Source organism: Pseudogymnoascus verrucosus, assembly GCF_001662655.1.
Source record: "Pseudogymnoascus verrucosus strain UAMH 10579 unplaced genomic scaffold scaffold_53, whole genome shotgun sequence".
In the NCBI taxonomy this organism is placed as follows: domain Eukaryota; kingdom Fungi; phylum Ascomycota; class Leotiomycetes; order Thelebolales; family Thelebolaceae; genus Pseudogymnoascus; species Pseudogymnoascus verrucosus.
The window spans coordinates 190,598-215,155 of record NW_017263704.1 but is presented as its reverse complement, the minus strand read 5'-3'; the positions used below and the strand labels follow the sequence as shown (position 1 = coordinate 215,155).

The following is a 24,558-nucleotide window of genomic DNA, read 5'->3' as shown; positions in this document are numbered from 1 at the left end:
GGTCGGGGTGGTCGCGATCACAAAATAAGGGGCAAGGGCGGCGAGGCTCACCCACTAGGCCGGATGGCACCGATTTAAGTATTATCTAGATATTTGCTTGAGATCGGTGGATTAGTAGTTGGGTGGGTGACCACCAGCGAATACCCACTGTTGTATGTTTTTTGCCATTTTTTTTTGTTCATTTTTGCTCCTTTGAGGCGCAGACTTGGGGCTATATTATCAATTAACAATGAACAGTTAGTTGCGACCCTCAACCCCCCAAAACGCTAACTACACTGCAACAGGCAACCTCCCCCCACCCATCCCATCCCATCCCATCCCACCTACTCAAACCTAAACGACGGATACTTCCCCCCCGTCTCCTCCTCCAACTTAGCGATATAATTCCCCAACCCCGCCAAAAAGAACGCACTATACTTCGTCTTCCCCTCCACATTATCATTCTGCACCCAGCTCTTCACCTTACTAAAGATCGTCACCGCCGAGATCGCCTGCACCGTCTCGTCCCACTTCCCCTGCGCCTCCTTGTCCGCCTCTACCGTCTTCGTGCCCCGCGCTTGGGACTCGAGGATCAGTTTAGTGATGAAATCGCCCTGGACTTCGATGGAGGGGGGGATGTTGGAGAAAGGGCCGCCGGGGCCGCTGACGAGGAAGAGGTTGGGGAATTGGGTGACGCTGACGCCGTAGAGGGATGTTGCGCCGTTTTTCCACACGTCGTTCAGCTTAACCCCCTCGCGCCCCGTAATATCAACGTTGCGGTATGAGCCATCCACGCTATCAAACCCAGTAGCGAAGATAATAACATCAAACTCGAGCTGTTTCCCATCTTGCAACTCTATCCCCGTCTCCGTGAGCTTCGAAACGGGATTGCTGGCGATATCAACCAGCGAGACGTTTGGCTCAGCGAAGGCCTCATAATACCCCTCCGCACAAAGCGGGCGTCCTCCGTAATGACCCGTCGGCTGAAGAAGTTTCGCCGTCTCGGGATCCTTAACAATCTCCGCGATCTTGCTGCGTACAAACGCCGCCGCCGTCTCGTTCGCTTCGATGCTCGTCCCTAGGTCGCCGAAGGTCTCGAAGAAAAACCGGAATCCACCTCCCTTATTCCAGACGCGCTCGTAGACTTCGCGACGCTCTTCTTCCGAGGCTTCGAGGGCGGATTTCTTGGACTCGACGAACCCCATTGCGAAGAGGGATTGGAAGACCGTGTCCCAGATGGTATCGTAGTTTTTATAAATCTCCGCGCGCTCAATCTCATCCACAGGGCGATTGTTGACAGGTGTGATGTACTGCGCGCGCTGCTGGAAGACGGTGAGTTGTTTGACGATCTTGTTGATAGCGCCTGTGATCTGGCTTCCTGATGGCCCGGTCCCGATCACAGCCACGCGCTTGCCGGTGACGTCTAGTCCCTTGGGCCATCTTGCTGAGTGGAAGGCTTGGCCTTTGAATGTGTCTATGCCTGGGTATGTAGGGATATTAGGATTATTCAAAATCCCCACCGCCGTAACGAAGTACGTAGCAGAGAACTTATGCCCCCTATCCGTCGAAATCTCCCACCTCTTCGACCCCTCATCATAATGCGCAGACCTAACCTCCGTCCCGAATATAAAATCCTCAAACGTCCCATTCTTCCTCGCCGACTCGACGATCTGCTCCCTCAGCGCTTCACCCTTCAGGTATCTTGTATTCCACTTCGGCGGCTCGCGCTCGTCCGAGAAGCGGTACACCCAGCTCTCGGTGTCGGTTTGCGCGCCGGGGTATTGGTTCCAGTACCATGTTCCGCCGAGGGATTCGCCTTTTTCGATGCCGACGACGGAATGGAGCTTGACTTTGTTCTTGAGGAGGTTGAGGAGGCGGGTGCCGCCGAAGCCGCCGCCGACTACGACGGCGTCGACTTCTTTGACTTCGTTGGACATGGTGGGGTCGAGGAGGGGTTTCGAAGAGGGGTTATGACGTTTTTGGAGGGGCAGTTGGAGGGGTAGGTGGATTTCGATGATGCTGGGGATTTGGATAATGTGAGACAGGTACCGGAAGGCAATAATAGGGGGACATATATACCTACCTTTAAACCTCTTAAGCTCTCATAAAAAGCCAAGCTGGGGCGTCAAATCACATCATCCTCTCGGGATTTGCAAACATGTGCCTTTTCTACGCTACTAGTCGTCGAATATGGCAACATGAAGCATTAAGATCCCACGATGTGCCTGGATGTGCAACATGATCTGTAGACCATACTGGTAGTGGACAATGGCGACATTAGATGCAGGCACACTATTCATCAAAAGCTGCAGTATGAGACGCAGACTACGCGTCGAGTATGGCAGTATGGGGTTTAACCGCATCGACTAGTCGAGGATTGCGGCATGATGCTGTAAATCACATCATGTGTTCGGGATTTACAGCAGATGCGTTAAGCACACTGACTCGTCGGATATGGCGACATGAGCTTCACCCCATTAACAATGCCGTCTTGGCTGGGACGTCATTGAGGCCCGACATAACAGTTAGTCACGAGATTGAAGGGATGTATGTATGTGCCAACCTCCTACAAAATATGTGGCATAGTGGAAAATCCGTAAGGCTTGCCATTGGAAAATCATCGAGAAGTGCTGTATCAGTTGCTGTCGAGGTCGTCAACATGGCAGCGGCCGCAACCGCGCGCGGGAAGAATTACAGCCACTGATTGGCCCATGACACTTCACCTTACTCAGTCGACGCGTTCCAGGTTGGCCAGGACCTGGCAGAGTACAACCACGGATCTGGCCATCCTACTTCTCCAAATCCGCGGAATTGGGCAAACTTTTATTATGGCCAAGTTTATTGAGATCCGATGTCGCTTCCTCGATGTCTGTGCGAGTTCCACACGTGTCAATTGATGCTCCGGTCCCGTGCGCTCACCACGATGTCCCGGAGATGCATCTCATCTCGAGTGACCATGCACCCGAATGCAGTAGCCCATTTGTTGCCCGCTGATACCCTTCTCGAGGAGGAGAAAAACCCGGATTATGACCCGAAACGCTTCTACCCAGCCCAGATTGGCGAGACCGTCAACGGCAAGTATCAAATCATTTCAAAACTCGGATTTGGGACAGGTTCAACGGTCTGGCTGGCCGAAGAGATGAACAGGTCTGTACCTCGTAGTCTTGGGTGGGCATCATGATACCAATTGCATATAGATGGCCTTGGCAGTCGAGTAAATATATGGCGTTGAAAATCACCAATTGTTTTGAGGGGGACTGGAAGTCGGCTAATGAGGAGCTGCAGATGCCTCGTCATATTTCTCAGATACAGTTAGAAGATGAAGGGGGTAAGTATGTTAGAGTGGCTGAGGACTCTTTCGTCGTTATGGGGCCATTTGGTGAGCACCTATGTTTGGTTTTTGAGCCGTTAAGGGAACCTTTGTGGATGCTAGGACGACATCTCGGGACTGTCGGGCTGTCGGCACCTATTCTCAAAGCTTTCTTGAAGCTCATTTTAAAGGGGCTTGATTTCCTTCACTCTGAGTGCCATATCATACATACCGGCAAGTTTATTGCCTTCTCGGTTTGTACTGTAGATTGGGGGAATGAATTGCTGATAGTACCACGTAGACCTAAAAGCGGATAACTTCTTGATTGGCTTTGAGGACAGCTTGGTCATTGTTGAGTATGTCAAGGCACAGATACAAAACCCTGGCCCGTACAAAGAGGGTGATGGACGGCGCGTATATCAATCTCAGCCCGACTTTGGGCGCTTCACCAAAGGCACGGGGGTGCTGAAGATAAGTGACTTCGGTGCTGCTGTGTTCGGCGACACGACGAGGTTGCATTATCATGATATCCAGCCTGAACAGTTCGCGGCACCCGAGGTCCTGCTCGGCGCAGGCTGGACGAATAGTGCTGATATTTGGAACCTTGGTATGGTGGTAAGTGAAGATGCCGGGGAGTAAATACGATAATTGAGTCGTCTAGTTGGCTAACGTATGGGTTATCAACAGCTCTGGGAACTCCTCGAGGACATCTCGCTCCTCGACGGGGTTGGTCCTGAAAACCAATACGACCGCCATGTGCATTTTGCGCAGATGATTCGGATTTTGGGACCGCCGCCTGTGGAACTGCTGGGGCGGGCAAATAAGGAGGTTTATGCCAGTTTGAGTTCAGAGCAAGGTATATATGTTTCTTATCCCCCGGCCGGATATATTCCTTTATCACCCATCGTGCCTTCCGTTTCACACTCCTTTCGTTTTCATCGCGCCTTCCTTCAGCAGATTCCCTCCCTTCCCGCGCGCCTTCTATATTCAGAGTCGATTTACTCCCATCGTACCTTCTATTGGCAGAGTCATTTCCTCATCATCGCTCTTTCCTTCTCTATCGTGCCTTCCCTCCGCAGACTCCCTCGGTTCCCGTCGCGCCTTCCCTTTACAGACTCAATTCAATCCCCATCGTGCCTTCCATCTCTAGGTTTCGTTGCCTCCCGTCGCGCCCTTCCTTTCTCATCAGTCATCCCTTCCGCATCGCGCTTTCCTTGTCTATATGCCCCCCCATCGTCCCTTCCTTTTAAAGGTTCCATGCTTATAATAGCACTCTTAGGCGAATTTAGGCATCCGCATCTGATGTCACCTGAGGACTTTACGTCCGAGAGCAAGACGCCGTCGCTCCAGGGAGAGGATAAGCGGCTTTTTATAGAGTTTGCACGGAGAATGCTGAAATGGCTGCCGGAGGAGAGGGCGACGGCGAGGGAGTTGTATGAGGATCCGTGGCTGAGCTCTCCCTGACAGTTGGGAAAGGCTTCTGCTTGAAAGCGTTTGATAATCTTGTAATTTATGTAGACTTAGACGGCTATACTTTTGAGATTTGATTAATTGGCACAAAAGATTACCTTCACATCGGATTATATGTAAACGTGAGGAGAGACTTTCAGATTATGCCTACAAACTACCTATACTAAACCACCCCTTACCACCACCAACTCCCTACTCATCCACCGGCAACCCATTCGCCACCGCAAACGGATCCCACCTCGAATCCTCATGCCTCTCATACTCCATCACCCCCGCCACCTCCCCCGCCTTCTCCCTCCCATACACCTCCTCCACCCACGCCAACACAACATCAATCCCCGCACTCACCCCCGCACTAGTCCAACACTTCCCATCCACCACCCACCTCGCATGCGCCACCCACTTCACCCCCGGCGCCATCTCCCTCGTATCCAACCACGCGCGCTTATTCGTCGTCGCGCGCAGCCCATCCAAGACACCCGCTCTTGCGGCTAGTCGCGAGCCCGTGCAGACCGTGATCATGTATTTGAGCTCCGGGAAGCGGGAGCGGATGAAATCAATCGCTTCCTCGAGACCAGGGGGTGAGCCACGCGTGCCGTAGCCGCCGGGGATTAGGAGGACGTCGAGGGGGGGAGCGGAGGAGAAGGTGTGTGTGGGCACGATGGTTTGGCCGATGGCGGTTGGTTGGGAGGCGGGGTGGGTGGAGATGGGAGAGAGGGAGGCGCCAATGATGGAGAGGGTTAGGGGGGTGGTGTAGGAGAGGACGTTGAGGGCGTCGAGGGGGCCGAAGACGTCGAGGGCTTGGAAGCCGGGGAAGAGGAGGCAGCCTATGCTGAGGGGGGTGGGGGAGGCTGCGGGGTTGTTAGAGTGGGTGGCTGGAAGGTGCGCCGGGGAGTTGGCCACCGGTATAAGATTATATGGGAGACTCACTCATGTTGGTAGTTCTGATGGAGTTTGGGATTGTTGGTTATAGATTGAGAGTCATAGAGGTTTAGTGGATGAGCTGTTAGGTGGAGATCTCGGTGTTAGGCGCTGGCGTGCTCCAATAACCCCGCACTCCAAGCCGCTCCACACCAAGGGCAGGTAAGCTTTAGCTAAGCCCTGCCTGAACGCCAAAACTGCAGGGGTAATTCTTTCAGACTCTCGGGGATTGGGGTTTGGTGGAATGGGAATGGTTTTTCAGGATGTTACGCTATTGAGACCAGCTTTTGTATTGCTTCATTTCCGCCAAAGGCGCATTGTTGGGAACTGGAGTTTATGGGCCTCTATGAAGAATAAAAGTGAAATTATATTATATTTGAAGACGTTTTTTCTTAAAAAAAAAAAAAAAAAAAAATAAGAAAACTACAAAAATAATTAACGTAACCTCAACCATGGTTTTCATCCTACAACGCTCTCATCCTTCAATGCATAGTCCACGAGTCTTGGTGGCTTGGATGTGCCACGATTTGCTAAACACGGACGCTCAGGCACCGTGTTGGGAGGCTGAGCATCCCTGCCCTATTCCCAAGGAGGATGAGCTAATCCTAGGCAGCAGCTTTGGTGTTTCGATCCTTCGGGGAGGTAAGGACTGGTACCCAAATTCTAATTCGCGATATATCAAATGCGTCGTTTGTGGTTTCTATGACAGATATTTGACGCTGTTAATTATATGCTCTTAGAAAAGAGTATGCTGGAACTTCGTTAGAATGCTGAAAATGGGTGGTGATAGGGTCGTCGTGCCAGGTATATAGATCCTTTTCCCTTTCTATTTGCAGTAACCGACGTGTACTAAAAGCCGCCACATTCCTTCCATCCCCACACCTAGAAAAGACCCGCTCTTGTAGACCCTAGTTTTCCTATCAAAGCGTGCGGGGGACCGATCCTAAGCTTGCTGCCAATATATCTTCTCTGTCAATTATCCACCATATCCCGATGAGCACTTGTATTGCCTACTTGTATCACCAACAGTTATATATTAGCACTATTAATGTAGGGACTAATTACCCCCTGATGTTGTATTTGGTGATATATACAGGGGTTTACTGAGGGCGTGCGACCCCATTCGCACATGGATTGCTATCCTTGCGATTTGCGGAACGCTTACTCGTATCCTTTCAAATAATAGTTGGGAACTCCCCCTACACCGCGGAGTTGATTCTTGCCAGGGCTGAGTTTGCGGATTGGCTTCCGCCTCGTATATGTACGACATCAAGCTTCCCCCCTCGTTTTCTTTGTTTATCCCCTTGTTCTTCGCGATCGTCTCTACTATCTTATGTTGTATGTGATATTTTGATACTGGCCTTGCTCGAAGTTCATGGACTGAGTCGTTAGACTTGAGGGATGAAGTTGGACGCGCCGGCTGCGATAAGGCGGCGCCATGGCCTATACCGATTCTACTCGAGGCATCGCCATCGGCTGGTGGTAGTTCTAGGGACGCTTGCGTTATTTGGACTTCTTTCAAGACTACGCGGCACAGGGCGATCGAAGGACTGCAGAGGGGGGATCCCTTTACCTCACGTATTGGCAAAGCAGCAAAAGAACGGTGCCACTCCGAACATAAAGACCACGGCAACTGGATGGAGACCCGGGCCACGATGTGAAAATTATCCACGGGATGCGAGTTTGGTAATTGTGGTGAAGACAGGGGCAACAGAGGTATACTCGAAGTTGCCGACGCTTCTACTTACATACCTCTCTTGCGTGCCACCAGAGAATCTTCTTTTCTTCAGCGATATGGCTGGAACGGTCGGCAACTTCGCCATACACGACTCTCTCGACACAGCGAAGTGGGCCAGGACGCACAAAAACCCCGACTTCGACCTATACCATAAACAGCAGGAGATTAAGGGTCTGGGACAGGACATGGGGTCTATACGGAACGAGGGGAAGGCTGAGTCCGCATGGCGGCTGGACAAATACAAGAATTTATACACAGCGCAGAAGGCGTGGGACATGGCTCCAGGACGTGACTGGTATATGTATATCGACGCGGATACATATATCAGCTGGACCAACTTATTCCATTGGCTTGCGACCTATGATGCTTCTCAGCCGCTTTATTTAGGCAGCCAGATTGACGTCGGAGACCCGCCGTTTGCGCACGGCGGCAGTGGATACATGATTAGCAAACCTGCGATGGAGCTACTAGTAGGGAGCGATCGCGAGAAGCTGGCGAAGCAATATGATAAGAACGCCACAACGGCGTGCTGTGGCGACCAAGAGATCGCCAAGGTACTGTTTAAGAAAGGTCTACGGCTGAAGAATGTGCGGCCGGTAATTAACGGAGAGAAGCTGAAAAGATTTAACTTTGGGCCTGACTTGTGGTGCACGCCGGTTGTGACGATGCACCATATAGGAAGCGAAGAAGTTCAAGAGATGTGGGACTTTGAAAGCCACAGAAACTCTACAAAGGTAGGTCACTACATCTTATTTACAGGGGTGCATATACTAACAGTTACAGGAGCCATTGTTAGCAGAGGAGCTCTACTACACGATGATTTCGTCCTTAATGGGCATCCCACGCAGAGATGACTGGGATAATCTGTCCCCTAACGAGCAGATCCGCCCCGAGCCTCTCTTCAAACCCGCCTTCGTCGGCAACTTCTTCGTCAACGATTCGACAAAGTCGTATAACACCTGCCACAGAGCCTGCGAGGAGGACCAAACCTGCCTCCAGTTCCTCTACTATAAAGACACGTGCAAGCTGGACACGGCGTTCAAGCTGGGCTCACCGGCCTATCCCTGGAAGGAGGAAGGCGAGGAGATCAGAGTCCAGTCTGGGTGGATGGTGGACCGCATCAAGGACTTTGTCACGCAGAACTCGCCATGCAAGGGCCCTAACTGGGATCCCGACTCTTAGCGGGATGCTGTTTTCTTGGAGTTTTACTGTGCATGTCGGGGGTTGGCATTTTCATTGCCATTTAAAAGCGGAGTCGGAGGAGGCTGGCTTAATATTTATATCATATTAAGTTACTTAGGTGGTAATCTAGTGGGTGGCATGAAGTGGCGCCGAAAGCTGCTGGATTTAGCAGGTCAAACACCATCACTTAGACTAAATGTATAAATATGAGAAAATATCGATAATTTAATAAACTATCTATGTAATAAATCTATAAAGCATCCACCCACTCCAAAGCAGTATCTGGCTCAAGCCTCTTCGAAATATCAGCGTCAACATAGATATTCCTTACAATGCCCTTTGCATCCACGAGAATAGTAGCCGGAAACGGGATCTCGTAACTCTCATCACCATAACCCTTCTTATAATCCACCCCTATGCGCTTATGGAGCGTCTGGATGCCCTCTGGCTGCTTATGGACAAGACCAAGCTGCCTCGCAAATGCACTGCCTACGTCGGATAGGACAGAAAACTCAAGATTGTGCTTCTCCACCATAGTGAGTGTCGTGTCGGGAAGTTGGGCCGTAATAGCAATCAGCGTCACGTTTTTGGCCTTGAATTCTGGGAGACGCTTCTGGAGTGCGCGCAGTTCGATGTTGCAGTAGGGACACCAGTCGCCGCGGTAAAATGATATCAGAACTGGACCTGCTTCCAGGAGCGACGCGCTTGTGACGGACTTCCCAGTTGCATCTGACAGCGTGAATGCAGGGAGTTGTTCTCCTACTTGGATGATCTTGCGGTTGGCAAAGTCGGATTGCAGCTCTTTGGTTGACTGGAGGATAGCTTGGGAGACCTCTTTAGGAGCACCGCCATTGTGGAAGTTATTGTACACAGCAGATAATTCTTGGTTGAGGGCCATGTTGGTGGCTGTTGTTTTTGCAGAGTGATAAAGCTGTATTGTGCAATGTTCTGTCTTTGAGATCGATGCTGTTACTTGGTGGCAGCGACGCCATTAATATACAATTTATTTCATCCATGCTTGCCAATTGCGACTTCATGATGCTATACTGCTGCGATATGAACAATCTGAGCTTAACTCCGGGTCTAGAGCACGGTGTTTGGATTTGTGATTACGGAAGCTATGGTCTGTAAAGAGTTAGCTTGATGATGGGTAGCAATCGCCGGCGATGACCCTGAACTTTCGACGCTGGACCATCCTTGCCAGCAGAGTAATTCCAAATCAATAACTCTTCTGAATCGCGGCCCTGCCTTGAATTTGTTAGCCCCTCCGGTACCATGTGAACACGGACGCTTATAATGGATTAAGCTTCTTACAAATCAGCAAAATAATCCCGCCACTAAATTGACCAACGTCATATTACCTGCATGTAAGCCAGTTCACTCAAATCCCGAATATGCAAGCTATTTCTCCATCCCTCAATTAATGCGAGATGATGGTTATTTGGTTGATTTAGTGAGACTTAAGAAGGGGTGAACCAATGAGCTATAATTGCCGTCCAAGAAGATAAATGAATTCGTGAGAGCGTGGAAGGCAATATTTTGGAAGTTAATTCTTGAGAAGCTGGAGAAGAAAACCGAGAATGAAAGTAATATAGTAGTTAGTCACGCCTTTTATCTTGAATTGTTTATCACTCTGCCCAATTCTTCACTTTCATGTCATTCCGTCTTGTCGCCTCCAACCACCATTCTATCTTTATTATCCATTCAATCTGTTGACTTTCTAGCTTTCCATCTCCACATTCTTACCACCTTTCTCCCACCCTTCCAATCAATCTCTTGGTCTTCCTCTCCAACGAACCCGGGGATGCCATCTATAACACCCTTACTCCTTCCATTGGTCGATTCAACACGCACAAATACTTCCTCCACCCCTGCTTCCTCGGTCGCCCATATCATCAACGCAAAAACAACATTTTTCATAATACCCCTGCCCCAGAACTCCGGACTGAGCGAGTAACCCAGCTCGTACATCATTCCCCCGTCAGCGCCAGTTTTTCTGGTGAGGGAAACGCTGCCAATGAAGAGGCCGGCATCGCTAGGGTAATGGATGCGTATCGCCCACGTAAGAAGGCCGGACGAAGAAGAGTCGCCGCCATTAAGAGAAATCCAGGAGTTTGCCTCGGCGATACCGTAAGGCATGGGGACATTGAGGAGGGCCGCAGCAACGCGGGGGTTGCTCATTATCTGTTGCATTGAAGAGGCGTCATTGGGGTACAGCGGTGTAAGGAACAAAGGCGTCTCGGGAGAAGTGGGAGTTGCAGGAAGTGCTGGAAGGCTAACTGAAGTGCCCTCATTTGGAGTGGCCGGTTGGAAGCTGTACCATGGCGGACGTGGCCAGGGGGTTGCTCCGGTCAGGGGTTGGGTTTGGGCTGGCGTAGGCTGATTCGATTCTAGTTCTGAAGCGCCTGTAGGCACGTTGGAGGGAGTTGACGTTGTCATTGAGAGGGAAATACTGAAAGATGATCTGAAGCGTCGAGCTTGGGTTTTGACAGCTGTATTAGTAGAGATAGAGATGCTGACATGCAGATGTTGTGAGTCAACCGGAGAGGGGAGGGGTTAGCTTCAACAGGAAGGTGGCTACGAGCAAATAATGAGGCATAGAATATTGAGTAGAACGGAATATATTGTACACAAATAATACTATATGATTCTCTGTAGAACACCACTGTAAATTAACCTCAGATATCGTAAATTCTGGAAGCACGGATTGGCTTTGTCTTGGCCGACTCTAATATTCTGAATTCACGTCTTTCGGATAAACGTTCCACCCAATTCCACTATCCGGAATAATGTAGCGCCTATTCCGTTCCATTCCTCAGGTACGCCTTTCTATTGGCTACACTATATCTGCATCAACCCAAATAGGGACTTAGCTCCCCAGGGCTGCACGTGATCCAAGTGTCTTTTGGTGACAGCAACCCCCCAGATTTTGATTTTCCAAGAGTCGCGAGCCAAAGCTACCGCGTAGGAGACGAGCCTCGACATTCAAACAACCCCTCCACCACCACCTTTGCGCAGCGCAACATTGGAGGAAATACCTATTTCGAAGTTGACAATCCGAGCCGACTACAAAACAATCATATTTATTTCTCGACAACGATAAACAGCGCATGAGGTCGCATACTTGAGACGGCTGCGCCTGTCCAGATGCCGTAGCTATGTCGACCAATCTTATTGACATCGTGGTGCAGAGGCTCAGCAATCCAGATCTCGGTATGCCATCCTCTGGTAGCTGTATTTAATTGCAGCTGGCTTCCATGCCACTGAATTTAATTGTTCTAATTGATATCTCTAGATGTTAAACTCCGGGTGGATGCTGCGACGCAGCTGCGCGACAGCCTCGAACATTATACCACACCACAAGCTTATCCCACATTCCTGAAAAAGCTGGTCCCCATATTCATTCAGTTGCTGAAGGGCCAGCCTGTCTTCATAAGTACAAATCCAGAGCAGGTATGAGAATGGCCAAACCACACATGTCGCACGGATAGCAGTCAGCTCTAACGGAAATAGAAACTGCGAAATTGTGTCCTGGAAACTCTACACCGGCTACCCACGAGTCCGCCTGAACCGTTCGAACCATATACTGTAGATGTGGTGAATGTCCTCATAGGACTGGTCAGGGTCGAAAATGAAGACAATGCCATTCTTTGCGTCAAGACGATAATGGACATTATGCGCCATCAGACAAAAGTCCTCCAACAACCGGGGAACAACCAGGTCCAAGACTTCCTCAGCCTGATACAAGAGATGTTCGATGACATGCCCGCCGTAGTCCACGAGCAATTGGACAACCCGAGCCCATCGGCGACGAATGCTGTTGTACCGTCAACTCCTGGAAGCTCCCAGAATTTCCAATCTCCAAGGCCAGGCTCTCCGGTGGCATCCGTTTCAGACCTTGGTGCCGATCCGCAACAGCAAACACGCCCCTTGTCAAAAGGCATGCAGTCGTTCAAAGTTCTGGCGGAGTGTCCGATTATTGTTGTTTCTATATTCCAAGTCTACCGCCAAACTGTTCCTGCGAATGTGAAGAAATTTGTACCACTGATAAAGGTTGTGCTCATGCTGCAAGCCAAACCTCAAGAAGAAGCACATGCGGAGGCCAAAGCCAAAGGCCAAATTTTCACCGGAGTTAGCCCTAATATTCGGAACAGGGCCGCCTTTGGAGAGTTTATCACAGCCCAAGTTAAGACTATGAGCTTTCTCGCATACCTTCTGCGAGTCTATTCCCAACAATTGCAAGAATTCCTCCAGACACTGCCTGGAATAGTTGTTAGATTACTGCAAGATTGCCCACGAGAGAAGTCTGCAGCAAGGAAGGAGTTGCTGGTTGCTATAAGACACATCATCAACTTCAACTTCAGGAAGATATTTTTAACGAAAATCGATGAGCTTCTAGATGAGAGGACTCTCATTGGAGACGGCCTTACTGTCTATGATACCATGCGGCCCCTCGCATACAGCATGCTTGCGGACCTAATTCACCACGTTCGCGACCAGCTAGACTCGAATCAAATCCGCAAGACAGTGGAGGTGTACACGAAGAATTTGATGGATAGCTTTCCAGGGACCAGCTTTCAGACTATGAGTGCTAAGTTGCTGTTGAACATGGCCGAATGCATTGCCCGAATGGAGAACAAGGCGGATGCGCGGCACTACCTAATCATGATTCTGAACGCCATTGGCGACAAATTCGAAGCGATGAATCGTCAATATCCGAATGCCATCAAGCTGTCAAAAACTTATGCACAGCAGAAAGATGAAGCTGCGCCAGACAACTACCTTGCGGACTTGGAGCATCCGCCGGATTGGGACGAAATCGACATATTCACTGCTACACCTATCAAGACGTCAAATCCGCGCGACCGCGGAGCAGACCCTGTTGTAGACAACAAATTTCTGTTCAAGAATCTTATGAATGGCCTCAAGAACATGTTTTACCAGCTGAAAGCCTGTAATATTGGGTCTCCCGTTGACCCAGCTAACGCAACGCCACATTGGCAAGAAGTCTCGTATGGCTTTTCAGCGGAAGAGGTTCAAGTCATCATCAAGCTCTTCCGAGAGGGCGCGTATGTGTTCAGATATTACGAGATTGAGAAGCCGGCAGCGGAATCACAATACTCATCACCAGTTGAGTTTATGGCCAACCATTATATGACGTCTAGCAGCAAGGAAGAGAAGGACCTTCTCGAGACGTTTGCCACAGTCTTCCATTGCATTGACCCTGCTACGTTCCATGAGGTCTTCCACCAAGAGATACCTAACCTCTACAACATGATTTTTGAGCATACCGCTCTCTTACATGTCCCGCAATACTTCCTCGCCAGCGAGGCCACCTCACCAAGCTTTGCAGGAATGTTACTTCGATTCCTAATGGATAGAATCGACCAAGTCGGAACTGCGGACATCAAGAAATCTTCGATCTTGCTCCGACTGTTCAAGCTTGCATTCATGGCTGTGACGTTGTTCTCAAGCCAAAACGAGCAGGTCCTACTACCTCACGTGCTCGATATCGTCACCAAATCTATTGAGCTCTCCACTACCGCCGAGGAGCCGATGAATTACTTCCTTCTTCTAAGGTCTCTGTTCCGCAGTATCGGCGGAGGGAAGTTTGAGCATCTATATAAGCAGATTCTGCCACTTCTTGAGATGCTTCTGGAAGTACTCAATAATTTGCTTATGGCAGCTCGGAAGCCAGCAGACCGAGATTTGTATGTTGAATTATGTTTGACAGTACCCGCGCGGTTAAGTAACCTGTTACCGCACTTGAGCTACTTGATGCGGCCTCTCGTGGTTGCATTGCGGGCGGGCTCAGACCTTGTGGGGCAGGGCCTACGGACACTCGAGCTTTGCGTTGACAATTTGACGGCGGACTATCTAGATCCTATTATGGCACCCGTGATCGAGGAAGTTATGACCGCACTCTTCGACCATCTGCGTCCTAATCCATACAGCCACTTCCATGCGCATACTACCATGCGCATTCTCGGAAAACTCGGCGGCCGGAATCGGAAATTCATGACTGGTGCACCAGCACTTACCTTTCAGCAATACTCTGACGATAGAGCTAGTTTCGACCTGAAGCTTAACGGATCCAAGAAAGATAGGGCTTTCCCTGTGGAGATTGGCATAGACTTGGCCATTCGAAAGCTCATGGAAATTCCAAAAGGAGCAGCTGCCAAAAAATCCGATGTATATTACAAAAAGCAAGCGCTCCACTTTGTCAAGGCACAGACTAAGCTTAGAATCGGATACGACAACCTCCCAGAAGATTTCGGGCGCCTCCTGCGTTTGCAAGCTCAGGACCTTCTTGCGAGAGACAGCAATGCCGATTTTTCCGCCCTGGAGGTCAACGACCGGCAGAGGTCTGTTATGAAGAAAGACTTGGAGCAAGAGGTGCTAAAGAGGCTTATCAAGGCTCTCATGTTTTCCGTATCAATCCAGGATCTGAAGGATGAGGCATTAGCAACACTACTTGGTGTTTGCAGACATCTAACTATTTTGGAAGTCGGAAATGCATTGGCAGAGTTTAAGCTCAAACGCCAGCCATTCGACATCAAAGCTGGCGAAGGGCCTGTTGTTATAGACAGCAGAGTACTTGCTGATGCCATTACCGAATCGCTATCATCAGACAATATCCTTGTGCGCGAGGCAGCTGAGCGAGCACTGAGAGAGGTTTTCGACTCAACTGCGATCATCTTTGGTTCTTCCGCCCAAGTCGGTCGATTGTCATTTTTTACACACCTCAGCAACGTGTTTTGTCATAGTTGCTACGAAGAGGAATGGTTTACCAAGGCTGGCGGTAGCCTCGGTATTAACCTCTTGGTAACAAAGTTTGATATTGGCGATAGCTGGATTAGCGACAGGCAATTTGACTATGTCAAGTCATTGTTATATGTCATCAAAGATATGCCGCAAGATCTGCCCGCGAAGACGCGGATCGGGGCACAAGAGACCCTCGAAATACTGTTGAAGAGAGTGACCAAAAACTCTACGAAGAAGGATATTTTGCCACCGGCCCCTCTTCCACCAGGAGTGCCTCGTCCCCAGTTTACATCTCGACTACCACATCTGTGCCAACTCTTCGGCTCCGGACTGTCGCATCTCAACCGACATGTTCGCGAAACGTCACAGAAAGCTTTGACAACTATATCAGAAACGATAGGTGCGGAAGTCTGGGAGCTATTAGAACCTCAAAGGGACGGTATCTTGAACCCAATCTACAGCAAGCCATTGCGAGCTTTGCCCTTCGCCATACAGATTGGATACATCGATGCGGTGACATACTGTATGGGCCTGAAGCCCGACTTTGTCCAATTCGATGATGTTCTGAATCGTCTTTTGATGGAGTCTCTGGCCCTTGCTGATGCTGCCGACGAGTCACTCGCGGGAAAGCCGGCGGAGCAGCGAACCCATGAACATATTATCAGTCTTAGGGTCGCCTGTATTAAGATGCTCACCACTGCAATGGGCTTTGAAGAGTTTCAAAAGGGGCCGAACAACGCCACAAGAACGAAGATTGTGTCGGTGTTCTTCAAATGTCTGTATTCCGAATCAAGCCAGACTATCGAGGCTGCGAACGATGCCTTGAAAGTTGTCCTTTCTCAGACCACCAAACTGCCGAAAGATCTTCTCCAGAATGGCCTGCGACCTGTCCTTGCAAATCTCCAAGATCCTAGAAGGCTAAGCACTCATGGGTTAGATGGTCTGGCAAGGCTGCTCCAACTCCTCACAACGTACTTCAAGGTTGAGATTGGATCAAGGCTTTTAGACCACATCAAAGTTCTTGCAGAGCCTAATGCACTTCAACGAATCTCTTTTACTTTGGTTGAACAGAACGACCAGATGAAGATTATCGCTGCTGTCTTCAATATCTTCCATCTCCTCCCACCTGCCGCCGAACATTTCAAGGAACGTTTAGTGGAAACCGTCCTAGATCTTGAAGATAAGCTCCGACGAACAAGATACAGCCCATTTAGGGCACCGTTATATAAGTATCTCAACCGTTATCCAAATGAAGTATGGATGATGTTGCTTGGCAAAATTGAAGAGCAAAAGTATGGCAGGTTCCTGGCGCAACTCTTGGAAGATCCCGACAGTGCACCACTCAGAAGTGTTGTTGTAAACAGCGTGGACATGCTGATCAAGAATTGCGGCGATATGGGCGCGGAGAATAAAGAGACACGATATGCTGCTGTCATCAACGCTATCAATGTGATGCATTCGGTATGCAAATATCCAGGCACAGAAGCATGGATGGAGAAGAAGGAAAATCTCATGTGGTTCCGCTTGGTTGGCAAGAATCTTGAACAGCGCCTTCGCAACTATTCACTCCCCTCAAATCTTCGTCTGGCTGCCGAGCAAGCCGGAGAGCAGTTGATGATTATATTCACAAAGTTCCTCGAGATTCACCCGAAAGACCTGGACGCGCTTTTTGGGCTTGTAGATTCGGTGACCTGCGGAGATTTCAAGCCCAGCCAACAGTTCTTCTCGTATATTTACAAGAACATCATTTGCAACGAATCCATCGATTACTGGAAATCGATTGTACTGCGCTCTCTGGACGTTTACGCAAGCAAGACAGCATCCCAGAAAACCAAAGCCTTCCTGCTTCACAACATTGTCAACCCGATTGTTGCCAAGGATGTAATGCGAACATGGCCGCGGACTGGCTCGATGAAATCCCCGCGCCTTATTGATAGAGCCGTCATTGAGTCCATCCACACCAAGATATGGCGTGCCAGTCTTGGGGATCCAAACGAAGACCTTACTCAACCTGGCATTGACCACACGCGAATGGAGGTACTTCAACTCTCGGCCATGCTTGTAAAGCATTATCATGGTATCCTGCAGGATGCGCGAAAAGATATCATCAAATTCGGCTGGACATATATCAGACTCGAAGACGTGATTAATAAACACGCAGCTTATGTGGTCATCGGGTATTTCATTGCTCACTATGAAACACCTGCGAAAATAGTTGTCCAAGTCTACCTCTCATTATTACGAACAAACCAAAACGAGGGTAGGACCTTGGTAACGCAGACCCTCGAGTTATTGGCTCCTGTTCTTCGGAAGAGATGCAACTCTGCACCGGGAGACCGAAATCCTATCTGGGCCTCGGGCGCACGCAGAATCCTGGCCGAGGAGGGCCAGAATGTGCAGCAGATGACGAGCATCCTCCATTTCCTTGTAAAGCACGACGAGCTCTTCTATGAATCCCGAGACAAGTTTGTTATTTCCATTATCTCCTCATTTAGGAAGATCGCTCAACCAACAACCGCTTCGAATGAGAGCCGACGTCTAGTCCTCCAGCTTATGAATTTGATTTGGGAATGGGAGAAGACCCGAGTAGAGGACAAGGCAACCAGTCCTGCACGCTTGATGTCAGAGTCTCCAAACGCGAAGAAGAGGAAGATAGAGAGTACCCCAGTTGCCGAATCCTCATCCCCGTCGTCGCAGAAGGCCTCGCCGCAAAAGGCTCGTTCTTCTCCACCAGACAGAGCTGAATATCAGATCCCATTGGTGTACCGCCAGAAGATGATCAAATATCTGGTGGAGTTCATCGCAGCGCTGCCAGAGAGATACCCACTCCAGTCAGCAAAGCAACGAGAACCAGCATTGTACCAAATTCCGGCCCCTCCATCCTCATCAATTGAGATGATCACGAAATCTATTTCACTGCTGAAGAACCTATTACAACCACAGTATTGGAGCGATCTAGACGTTGATCTTTTCCCCAACGTCACCGATATCATGCTTGCAAGTGACCGCACAACAGCAGCCCTTGCTAGCGGGGGAACTGACAAGGAGAAACCAGACGACAAGTTTATTACGAACATGATCAACACGCTGCAAGTTGTAAGAGTCATAGTTAACACCAAAACTGATGACTGGATTCAGAAGAACATGTCGAATCTGCAGCGCATCTTGGAAAAATCTATCAAGTCTGACAATGCTGAGATTCAAGACTGCCTTCATTCGAGCTGCCAGAATAGAGACGATGGGCGCCCGCTAAAGCCTCTGCTGAAAGCCATTCTCGATGCCGTCCCAGACGATGTACAGATGGAAGATGCCGATGCAGACGGCGAGGCCGAGGCTTCAACGTCTGAAATCATAACATTCTTATCTACCACTGCAACAGAGGATTTGTCGTCTGGAAATTACAACTCCGGAATCAACATCCTCTGGACTCTCGCGCAGAGAAAGCCCTCTGAGATGGATCAAGGGATTATAAGTGCGATAATGAGAGCTCTCCAGACGAAACTTGCAAAGGAGCATGTCGCTCATTACGCGGCAGCTGTCACGCAGTCTGTAGCAGCTGCAGTGCAACAAGAACATGAGCCCACTGGCCTCATGAATAAGTACGATCTCAAGATACAGACTGGCCTAATGCTCAAAGCTATTGACATTATGTCCATGCGAATGGAAGTGCTTGGCGACTACCGCAGGCCGTTCCTTAGCGTCCTCGCAACCCTTGTTGAGAAGTCTCAAAGCAACGAATTGTGTCTGAAGATCCTCGACATGGTTGATGGCTGGGTGTTCAAATCTGAAGGATCATGGCCAACACTCAAAGAAAAGACCGCCGTGCTACATAAGATGTTGACATTCGAGAACAGACAAGACCAGACTTTGCTCATCAAGTTTTTAGAACTAGTAATACGAATCTACGAGGATCCCAAGATTACTCGCACCGAATTAACGGTGCGCATGGAACATGCATTTTTGATCGGTACAAGAGCTCAAGACGTCGACATGCGAAATAGATTCATGGCTATATTTGACAAGAGCCAATCGCCAACAGCTAGCGCAAGACTCACATATATCATCACATCGCAGAACTGGGATACTTTGGCAGATTCTTACTGGCTTGCCCAGGCGTCGCAATTGCTTGTTGGGGCGGTTGAGATGAACAAGCCAATTCAACTGCACCACGAGGATTTCAAGACCATTCCAGCGTCGGTGCTATTTGGCAACTATGCCAAGGATACACGACAGCCCAATTTGATGGATGACGACAAATATGATGAGTTTATAGCAGGTCATCGCCGGTTCGTACGAGAGCTAGGCGACGTCACAGTCCGCGACATCATGGAACCCTTGACTCAGCTCCAGCACTTAGATCCAGATACGGCGCATGAAATTTGGGTTTCTCTGTTCCCAATTTACTGGTCAGCAATGGCCAAGGATGAACGCGGAGAGTTGGAGCGTGGAATGGTGTCTCTCCTGACAAAGGATTATCACTCCCGCCAAATTGACAAAAGACCAAACGTTGTCCAGTCTCTTCTGGAGGGAGCAGCTAGGTCCTGGCCGGATTGCAAGATACCACCCCATGTCATGAAGTTTGAGGCGAAAACTTACGATGCATGGTATACTGCGCTTGTTCAACTGGAGAATGCCGCCATCAAGCCCACGACAGACAGTGCAGTTGTTAGGGAAAGCAACCTCGACGCATTGGTAGAATTGTATGCTGGTTTGCAAGAGGATGATCTCTTTTATGGAACGTGGCGTCGCCGCTGCCAGTTTGTCGAGACAAATGCTGCGCTTTCCTATGAACAAAACGGGATGTGGGATAGCGCGCAAAAGATGTACGAGGCCGCTCAAATTAAGGCAAGAACTGGTGCGATTCCTTTCTCATCCGGAGAATACATGCTCTGGGAAGACCACTGGGTGCTATGCGCTCAGAAACTGCAACAGTGGGATATCTTACAAGACTTCGCCAAGCACGAGAACTTTCAGGATCTCCTCCTTGAATGTGCCTGGAGAAACCCGGAAACATGGCAGACCCCAGAACCTCGGGATCAGCTCGATGCGATTATCAAAGGCGTCATGGATGCGCCAACTCCTCGCCGAACGTTCTTCCAGGCCTTCATGTCTCTTCTCAAGTTCCACAACAAAACAGAAACCACGGCAGATTTCAGCAAGGTATGCGATGAGGCTATACAATTGTCAATCCGCAAATGGCACCAGCTTCCTAAGCGGATTACCAATGCACATATTCCTCTACTTCAGAACTTCCAGCAGCTTGTTGAGCTTCACGATGCTAGCGTCATATGCCAAAGCCTAGCACAAACGACCCAAGCAAACCTAGATGTCAAATCTGGAGAGTTGAAGTTACTACTTGGTACCTGGCGAGATCGCCTCCCGAACGTATGGGATGATATCATGGCATGGCAAGACCTTGTTACTTGGCGCCAGCACATATTTGGACTCATCAATACGACCTACTTGGCCCTTCTGCCCCAACAAGGGCAAAACGCCAATGGCGCCTCGTTTGCCTACCGTGGATACCACGAGACCGCTTGGATCATAAATCGTTTCGCCCATGTCGCAAGGAAGCATCAACTACCAGAAGTTTGTATCAGCCAACTTAGCAGGATCTATACACTGCCAAACATTGAGATCCAAGAAGCTTTCTTGAAACTGAGAGAACAAGCGAAGTGTCATTACCAAGATTCGAACGAATTGAACCAGGGATTAGATGTCATTAACAACACCAATCTGAACTATTTCGGCCCGCAACAGAAAGCAGAGTTCTACACTCTGAAGGGAATGTTCCTCGAGAAGCTTAGCCAGAAGAGCGAGGCTGAAGAGGCCTTTGGCATGGCGTTATTCTTTGATATCAAGCTATCGAAGGCATGGGCCGAATGGGGCTACTACAATGACCGACAATTTAAGGAAACCCCAACAAATTATGAGTTTGCCAAGAACGCCCTTAGCTGCTACCTTGAAGCTGCCGGTTTGTTCAAGAATGCAAAGTCTCGGAAGTTGCTTACTCGCATACTCTGGCTACTGAGTCTCGACGATGCGAACGGAACGCTAGCAGAAACTTTCGACGCATATAAGGGCGAAACACCAGTTTGGTATTGGATAACGTTCATTCCTCAATTACTGACTGGACTCGGGCACAAGGAAGCAGCGAAAGCACACAGCCTTCTCGCAAAGATCGCCAAATCTTACCCACAGGCGCTTTACTTCCAACTGCGTACCAACCGTGAGGATATGCTTGCAATCAAGAAGAGCCAGGAGAGCAAAGAGCTACGCGAGAGGAACGCAAGAGCTGCCAAGCAAAATGCTAGACAAACTCCAGTGGGAGATGCTATCAAGCAAAGCGGCTCGCCGACCCAGGCACGTTCGGTGACGCCTTCAGTGAGGCCAGACAGTTCGGCTGGATCAAGACCTGGGACTGCCAATGGCGTTGTTAATGCCGCCCTTAATGTAGAGGGCAGTGCAGTTAAGCCCGAGCCAGCTGAAGCCAGCAACAATCCGAATGCTGCCACAAGCGTCCCAAATGTGCAAGGGCAGCCATCGACCACACCAGCCCCAGCCGCTGCTCCACCCACTAAGAAGCCACCGTGGGAACACACAGAAGAGATACTTTTGGTGCTCAAAACAGCATTCCCACTTTTGGCACTTTCTATGGAAACAATGGTCGACCAAATCCAGAAGCATTTCAAGTGCCCACCCGATGAGGATGCATACAGGCTCATCGTGGCACTTCTCAACGACGGCCTTTCATATGTCACTCGCATGCCTAACTCTTACGCTCTCGATGTGAAGCTCCCATCCGCCACCGAAACGAACATCACCCGGTTTGCGGAGACTATTCTGCCAGCCCACATTCGAAAGTCGTTTGAAGCTGATTTCGTTGATAAAAAGCCAACAATGCACGAGTACATCCAAAAGCTCCGCCGTTGGCGCGACAAGTTCGAGTCCAAGCTGGATCGGCGCCCGTTGCATCAAAATCTCGAGACTTACAGCACACATCTCAGCGAGTTCCGATTCGGTAAATTCGATGAGGTGGAAGTTCCTGGTCAATATTTGCAGCATAAGGATAAGAACCAAGATTTTATCCGAATTGATCGGTTCCTCCCCGACGTTGACTTGGTGCGCGCCATTGGTGTCTGCCATCGTCGCCTCAAAATTCGTGGCCACGATGGATCCGTTCATCCCTTCGCTGTGCAGCATCCTGCTGCTAGGCATTGCAGACGTGAAGAGCGGATATTGCAACTCTTCAGGCATTTCAATGCCACACTGAGCAAGCGCAAAGAGTCACGTCGGCGAAATCTCAATTTCCATCTGCCGCTCATGATTCCGCTTGCGCCCCATATTCGGATGGTTCAAGATGATACGTCGTATATATCCCTGCAAGGGATCTTCGAGGACCATTGCCGTAAGAGTGGACTGCTAAAGGACGATCCAATTCTGTTTACGATGGACAAATTAAGGATCCTGGCCGAGGCGAAGACAGCCGTAAGTTCCAAAATTCTAGTCTCGATGACTTCCAATGCTAACATACTAATTAGAAACACCCTGATCACGCTCTCAATGCCCGCATGGAAATATTTTCAGCTATTCAAGACAAATGGGTTCCACATACGATTGCTCTCGACTTCTTCAAAGCTTCGTATCCAGCATATGCCGACTTCTGGTTGTTCCGCAGGCACTTTTCATACCAATATGCCGCGTTAACATTCATGACTTACATTTTGTTCATGAACGGCCGTTACCCACACAAGCTCAATATCGCGCGAGCCACAGGAAATATCTGGGGTTCGGAACTGATTGCCTCGATGGCAGCTGGCAAGCCTACCTTCCACAACCCGGAGCCAGTGCCGTTCCGCCTTACGCCCAATATACAAACTCTCATGGGTCCCATGGCCACCGAGGGCATCTTCACTTGCGCCATTATGGCCATTGCGCGATGCCTTACGGAACCCGAGTTTGACCTGGAGCAACAGTTGAGCTTGTTCGTGCGAGACGAGATGATCTTCTGGTTCACCAGTAGCCACCGCGCAGGATCAATGGGAGAAGGTCAGCTGAGGGAGACGGTTCAAGTTAACAGCGAGATCATTGTCAAGAGGACTTTGAGTTTAGCCCAGGCGCCGATGGGAATGCTACCTGCGAACCAGACAATCATTGACTTGGTGGCCAAGGCGGTCAATCCTATGAACCTGGCCCAGGCCGATGCTCTGTGGATGCCCTACCTATAGGGAGGGCTTTTTTTTCTTTGTATGATACAGGATAGCCACTTAAAGTGAGCTGGATATGGGGTGGGGGGGGGAAGAAATTGGGTTACATGTGATCGGAGTTTCGCGAGCGAGGCGTTAGGCGGAGGATATCATGGGTTGTAAGGATGATGTAATTTGGTATGGACTGGGCAGGACTGGGCGGGGGATGCTACTATATATTAATGAATAAGCTATTCAGCTACATGCTTTTCTTCCATTACACTACTATATGTGTAGCAAGTGACACGCCTTTCAAGCTGAACCATTGCCCATGTCGCATAAACATGTGTTGGAAAATACGAATAATTATCTGTTGTGATTGGGAGTTGGTCAGATACTGAGGAGTTTGATCAGAGGAGCTCTATCATCTGCAGTTGCAGTGGCCAGTTCTCAACGACGCACAATCCTGAGCCTTACGAACACATGACGTTTATCCTCTCCTCCTCCACATGGCGCTTATTTGCTGATGTAGCTAAGATAGCAGTTCCAAAAAATCGACAAGCCGTTGATAAAAAGCAATCTGTAATCAAGCGGAACAACTGAGAAATTGACAACCTGTACAAATGGCCAGACCATCCAGTTGCTCTGTAAAGCTCCAGTATATGTCTTAGTCAACTTCTCCTGGGGGCTTACCCCCTCTAGGATGGACATGGTACTCAGAAACACGAACAGGTTCGTTGGAGCAAATAGAAGCTGATCGACACCAACTCGCGCACAGATCTCTAATTTCTTGTTTGGTAACACAATTTTAGTCTGTAGAAACTTGAACCATTTTGTTGCTGCCGGCCCAAAAAATCGCTATATAGCTCAGCATAATCCCTACCAGATATACCGATTGCCACCAAATCTTACCTCCACCATATAATGCCATACGAGCTGTACGGACGAATTCATGCTTCTCGATTCCTCTGTGCTCTACGGCTTGTTGCGCCATAATATCTCCAGTC

General features: G+C 49.5%; 7 protein-coding genes across 7 annotated transcripts; 3 read left to right on the top strand and 4 right to left on the bottom strand.

The window, feature by feature from the left end:
- Positions 1 to 323: 323 nt before the first annotated feature.
- VE01_09037 (uncharacterized protein) lies at positions 324 to 3,275 on the bottom strand (the record flags this gene model as incomplete). Its single annotated transcript, XM_018278454.2, has 2 exons — positions 2,063 to 3,275; positions 324 to 1,998 (listed from the first exon to the last, which is right to left on the bottom strand). The coding sequence occupies exon 2, from the start codon at positions 1,914 to 1,916 to the stop codon at positions 324 to 326; it is 1,593 nt and encodes a 530-aa protein (XP_018126821.1). The 5' UTR covers positions 1,917 to 1,998; positions 2,063 to 3,275.
- VE01_09036 (uncharacterized protein) lies at positions 2,752 to 4,781 on the top strand. Its single transcript, XM_059464029.1, has 5 exons — positions 2,752 to 3,126; positions 3,177 to 3,523; positions 3,591 to 3,904; positions 3,977 to 4,145; positions 4,569 to 4,781. The coding sequence occupies exons 1-5, from the start codon at positions 2,831 to 2,833 to the stop codon at positions 4,751 to 4,753; spliced, it is 1,311 nt and encodes a 436-aa protein (XP_059319378.1). The 5' UTR covers positions 2,752 to 2,830; the 3' UTR covers positions 4,754 to 4,781.
- Positions 4,782 to 4,951: 170 nt separating this feature from the next.
- VE01_09035 (uncharacterized protein) lies at positions 4,952 to 6,070 on the bottom strand (the record flags this gene model as incomplete). The annotated part of the gene is made up of 2 exons (XM_018278452.2): positions 5,690 to 6,070; positions 4,952 to 5,610 (listed from the first exon to the last, which is right to left on the bottom strand). The coding sequence occupies exons 1-2, from the start codon at positions 5,691 to 5,693 to the stop codon at positions 4,952 to 4,954; spliced, it is 663 nt and encodes a 220-aa protein (XP_018126823.1). The 5' UTR covers positions 5,694 to 6,070.
- Positions 6,071 to 6,420: 350 nt separating this feature from the next.
- Positions 6,421 to 8,821, top strand: VE01_09034 (uncharacterized protein). The gene is made up of 2 exons (XM_018278451.2): positions 6,421 to 8,152; positions 8,202 to 8,821. The coding sequence occupies exons 1-2, from the start codon at positions 7,082 to 7,084 to the stop codon at positions 8,598 to 8,600; spliced, it is 1,470 nt and encodes a 489-aa protein (XP_018126824.2). The 5' UTR covers positions 6,421 to 7,081; the 3' UTR covers positions 8,601 to 8,821.
- Positions 8,822 to 8,850: 29 nt separating this feature from the next.
- Positions 8,851 to 9,839, bottom strand: VE01_09033 (uncharacterized protein; the record flags this gene model as incomplete). The annotated part of the gene is made up of 1 exon (XM_018278450.2): positions 8,851 to 9,839. Exon 1 carries the CDS (start codon positions 9,496 to 9,498, stop codon positions 8,851 to 8,853), a length of 648 nt encoding a protein of 215 aa, XP_018126825.1. The 5' UTR covers positions 9,499 to 9,839.
- A 334-nt stretch (positions 9,840 to 10,173) lies between these two features.
- VE01_09032 (uncharacterized protein) lies at positions 10,174 to 11,140 on the bottom strand. Its single transcript, XM_018278449.2, has one exon. It carries the CDS (start codon positions 11,037 to 11,039, stop codon positions 10,305 to 10,307), a length of 735 nt encoding a protein of 244 aa, XP_018126826.1. The 5' UTR covers positions 11,040 to 11,140; the 3' UTR covers positions 10,174 to 10,304.
- Positions 11,141 to 11,527: 387 nt separating this feature from the next.
- VE01_09031 (uncharacterized protein) lies at positions 11,528 to 23,811 on the top strand. The gene is made up of 4 exons (XM_059464028.1): positions 11,528 to 11,813; positions 11,896 to 12,053; positions 12,114 to 22,853; positions 22,907 to 23,811. Exons 1-4 carry the CDS (start codon positions 11,759 to 11,761, stop codon positions 23,591 to 23,593), a joined length of 11,640 nt encoding a protein of 3,879 aa, XP_059319379.1. The 5' UTR covers positions 11,528 to 11,758; the 3' UTR covers positions 23,594 to 23,811.
- Positions 23,812 to 24,558: the final 747 nt, after the last annotated feature.

Excerpts from the sequence above, each read along its gene's own strand:
- VE01_09036 (XM_059464029.1), top strand. The coding sequence starts at position 2,831 with ATGTCGCTTCCTCGATGTCTGTGCGAGTTCCACACGTGTCAATTGATG. Across the intron at positions 3,127-3,176 it reads CTGGCCGAAGAGATGAACAG|ATGGCCTTGGCAGTCGAGTA; the intron begins GTCTGTACCTCG and ends AATTGCATATAG. Across the intron at positions 3,905-3,976 it reads TTTGGAACCTTGGTATGGTG|CTCTGGGAACTCCTCGAGGA; the intron begins GTAAGTGAAGAT and ends GGTTATCAACAG.
- VE01_09034 (XM_018278451.2), top strand. The coding sequence starts at position 7,082 with ATGAAGTTGGACGCGCCGGCTGCGATAAGGCGGCGCCATGGCCTATAC. Across the intron at positions 8,153-8,201 it reads GCCACAGAAACTCTACAAAG|GAGCCATTGTTAGCAGAGGA; the intron begins GTAGGTCACTAC and ends TAACAGTTACAG.
- VE01_09032 (XM_018278449.2), bottom strand. The coding sequence starts at position 11,039 with ATGACAACGTCAACTCCCTCCAACGTGCCTACAGGCGCTTCAGAACTA.
- VE01_09031 (XM_059464028.1), top strand. The coding sequence starts at position 11,759 with ATGTCGACCAATCTTATTGACATCGTGGTGCAGAGGCTCAGCAATCCA. Across the intron at positions 11,814-11,895 it reads GCTCAGCAATCCAGATCTCG|ATGTTAAACTCCGGGTGGAT; the intron begins GTATGCCATCCT and ends TGATATCTCTAG. Across the intron at positions 22,854-22,906 it reads TGGCCGAGGCGAAGACAGCC|AAACACCCTGATCACGCTCT; the intron begins GTAAGTTCCAAA and ends CATACTAATTAG.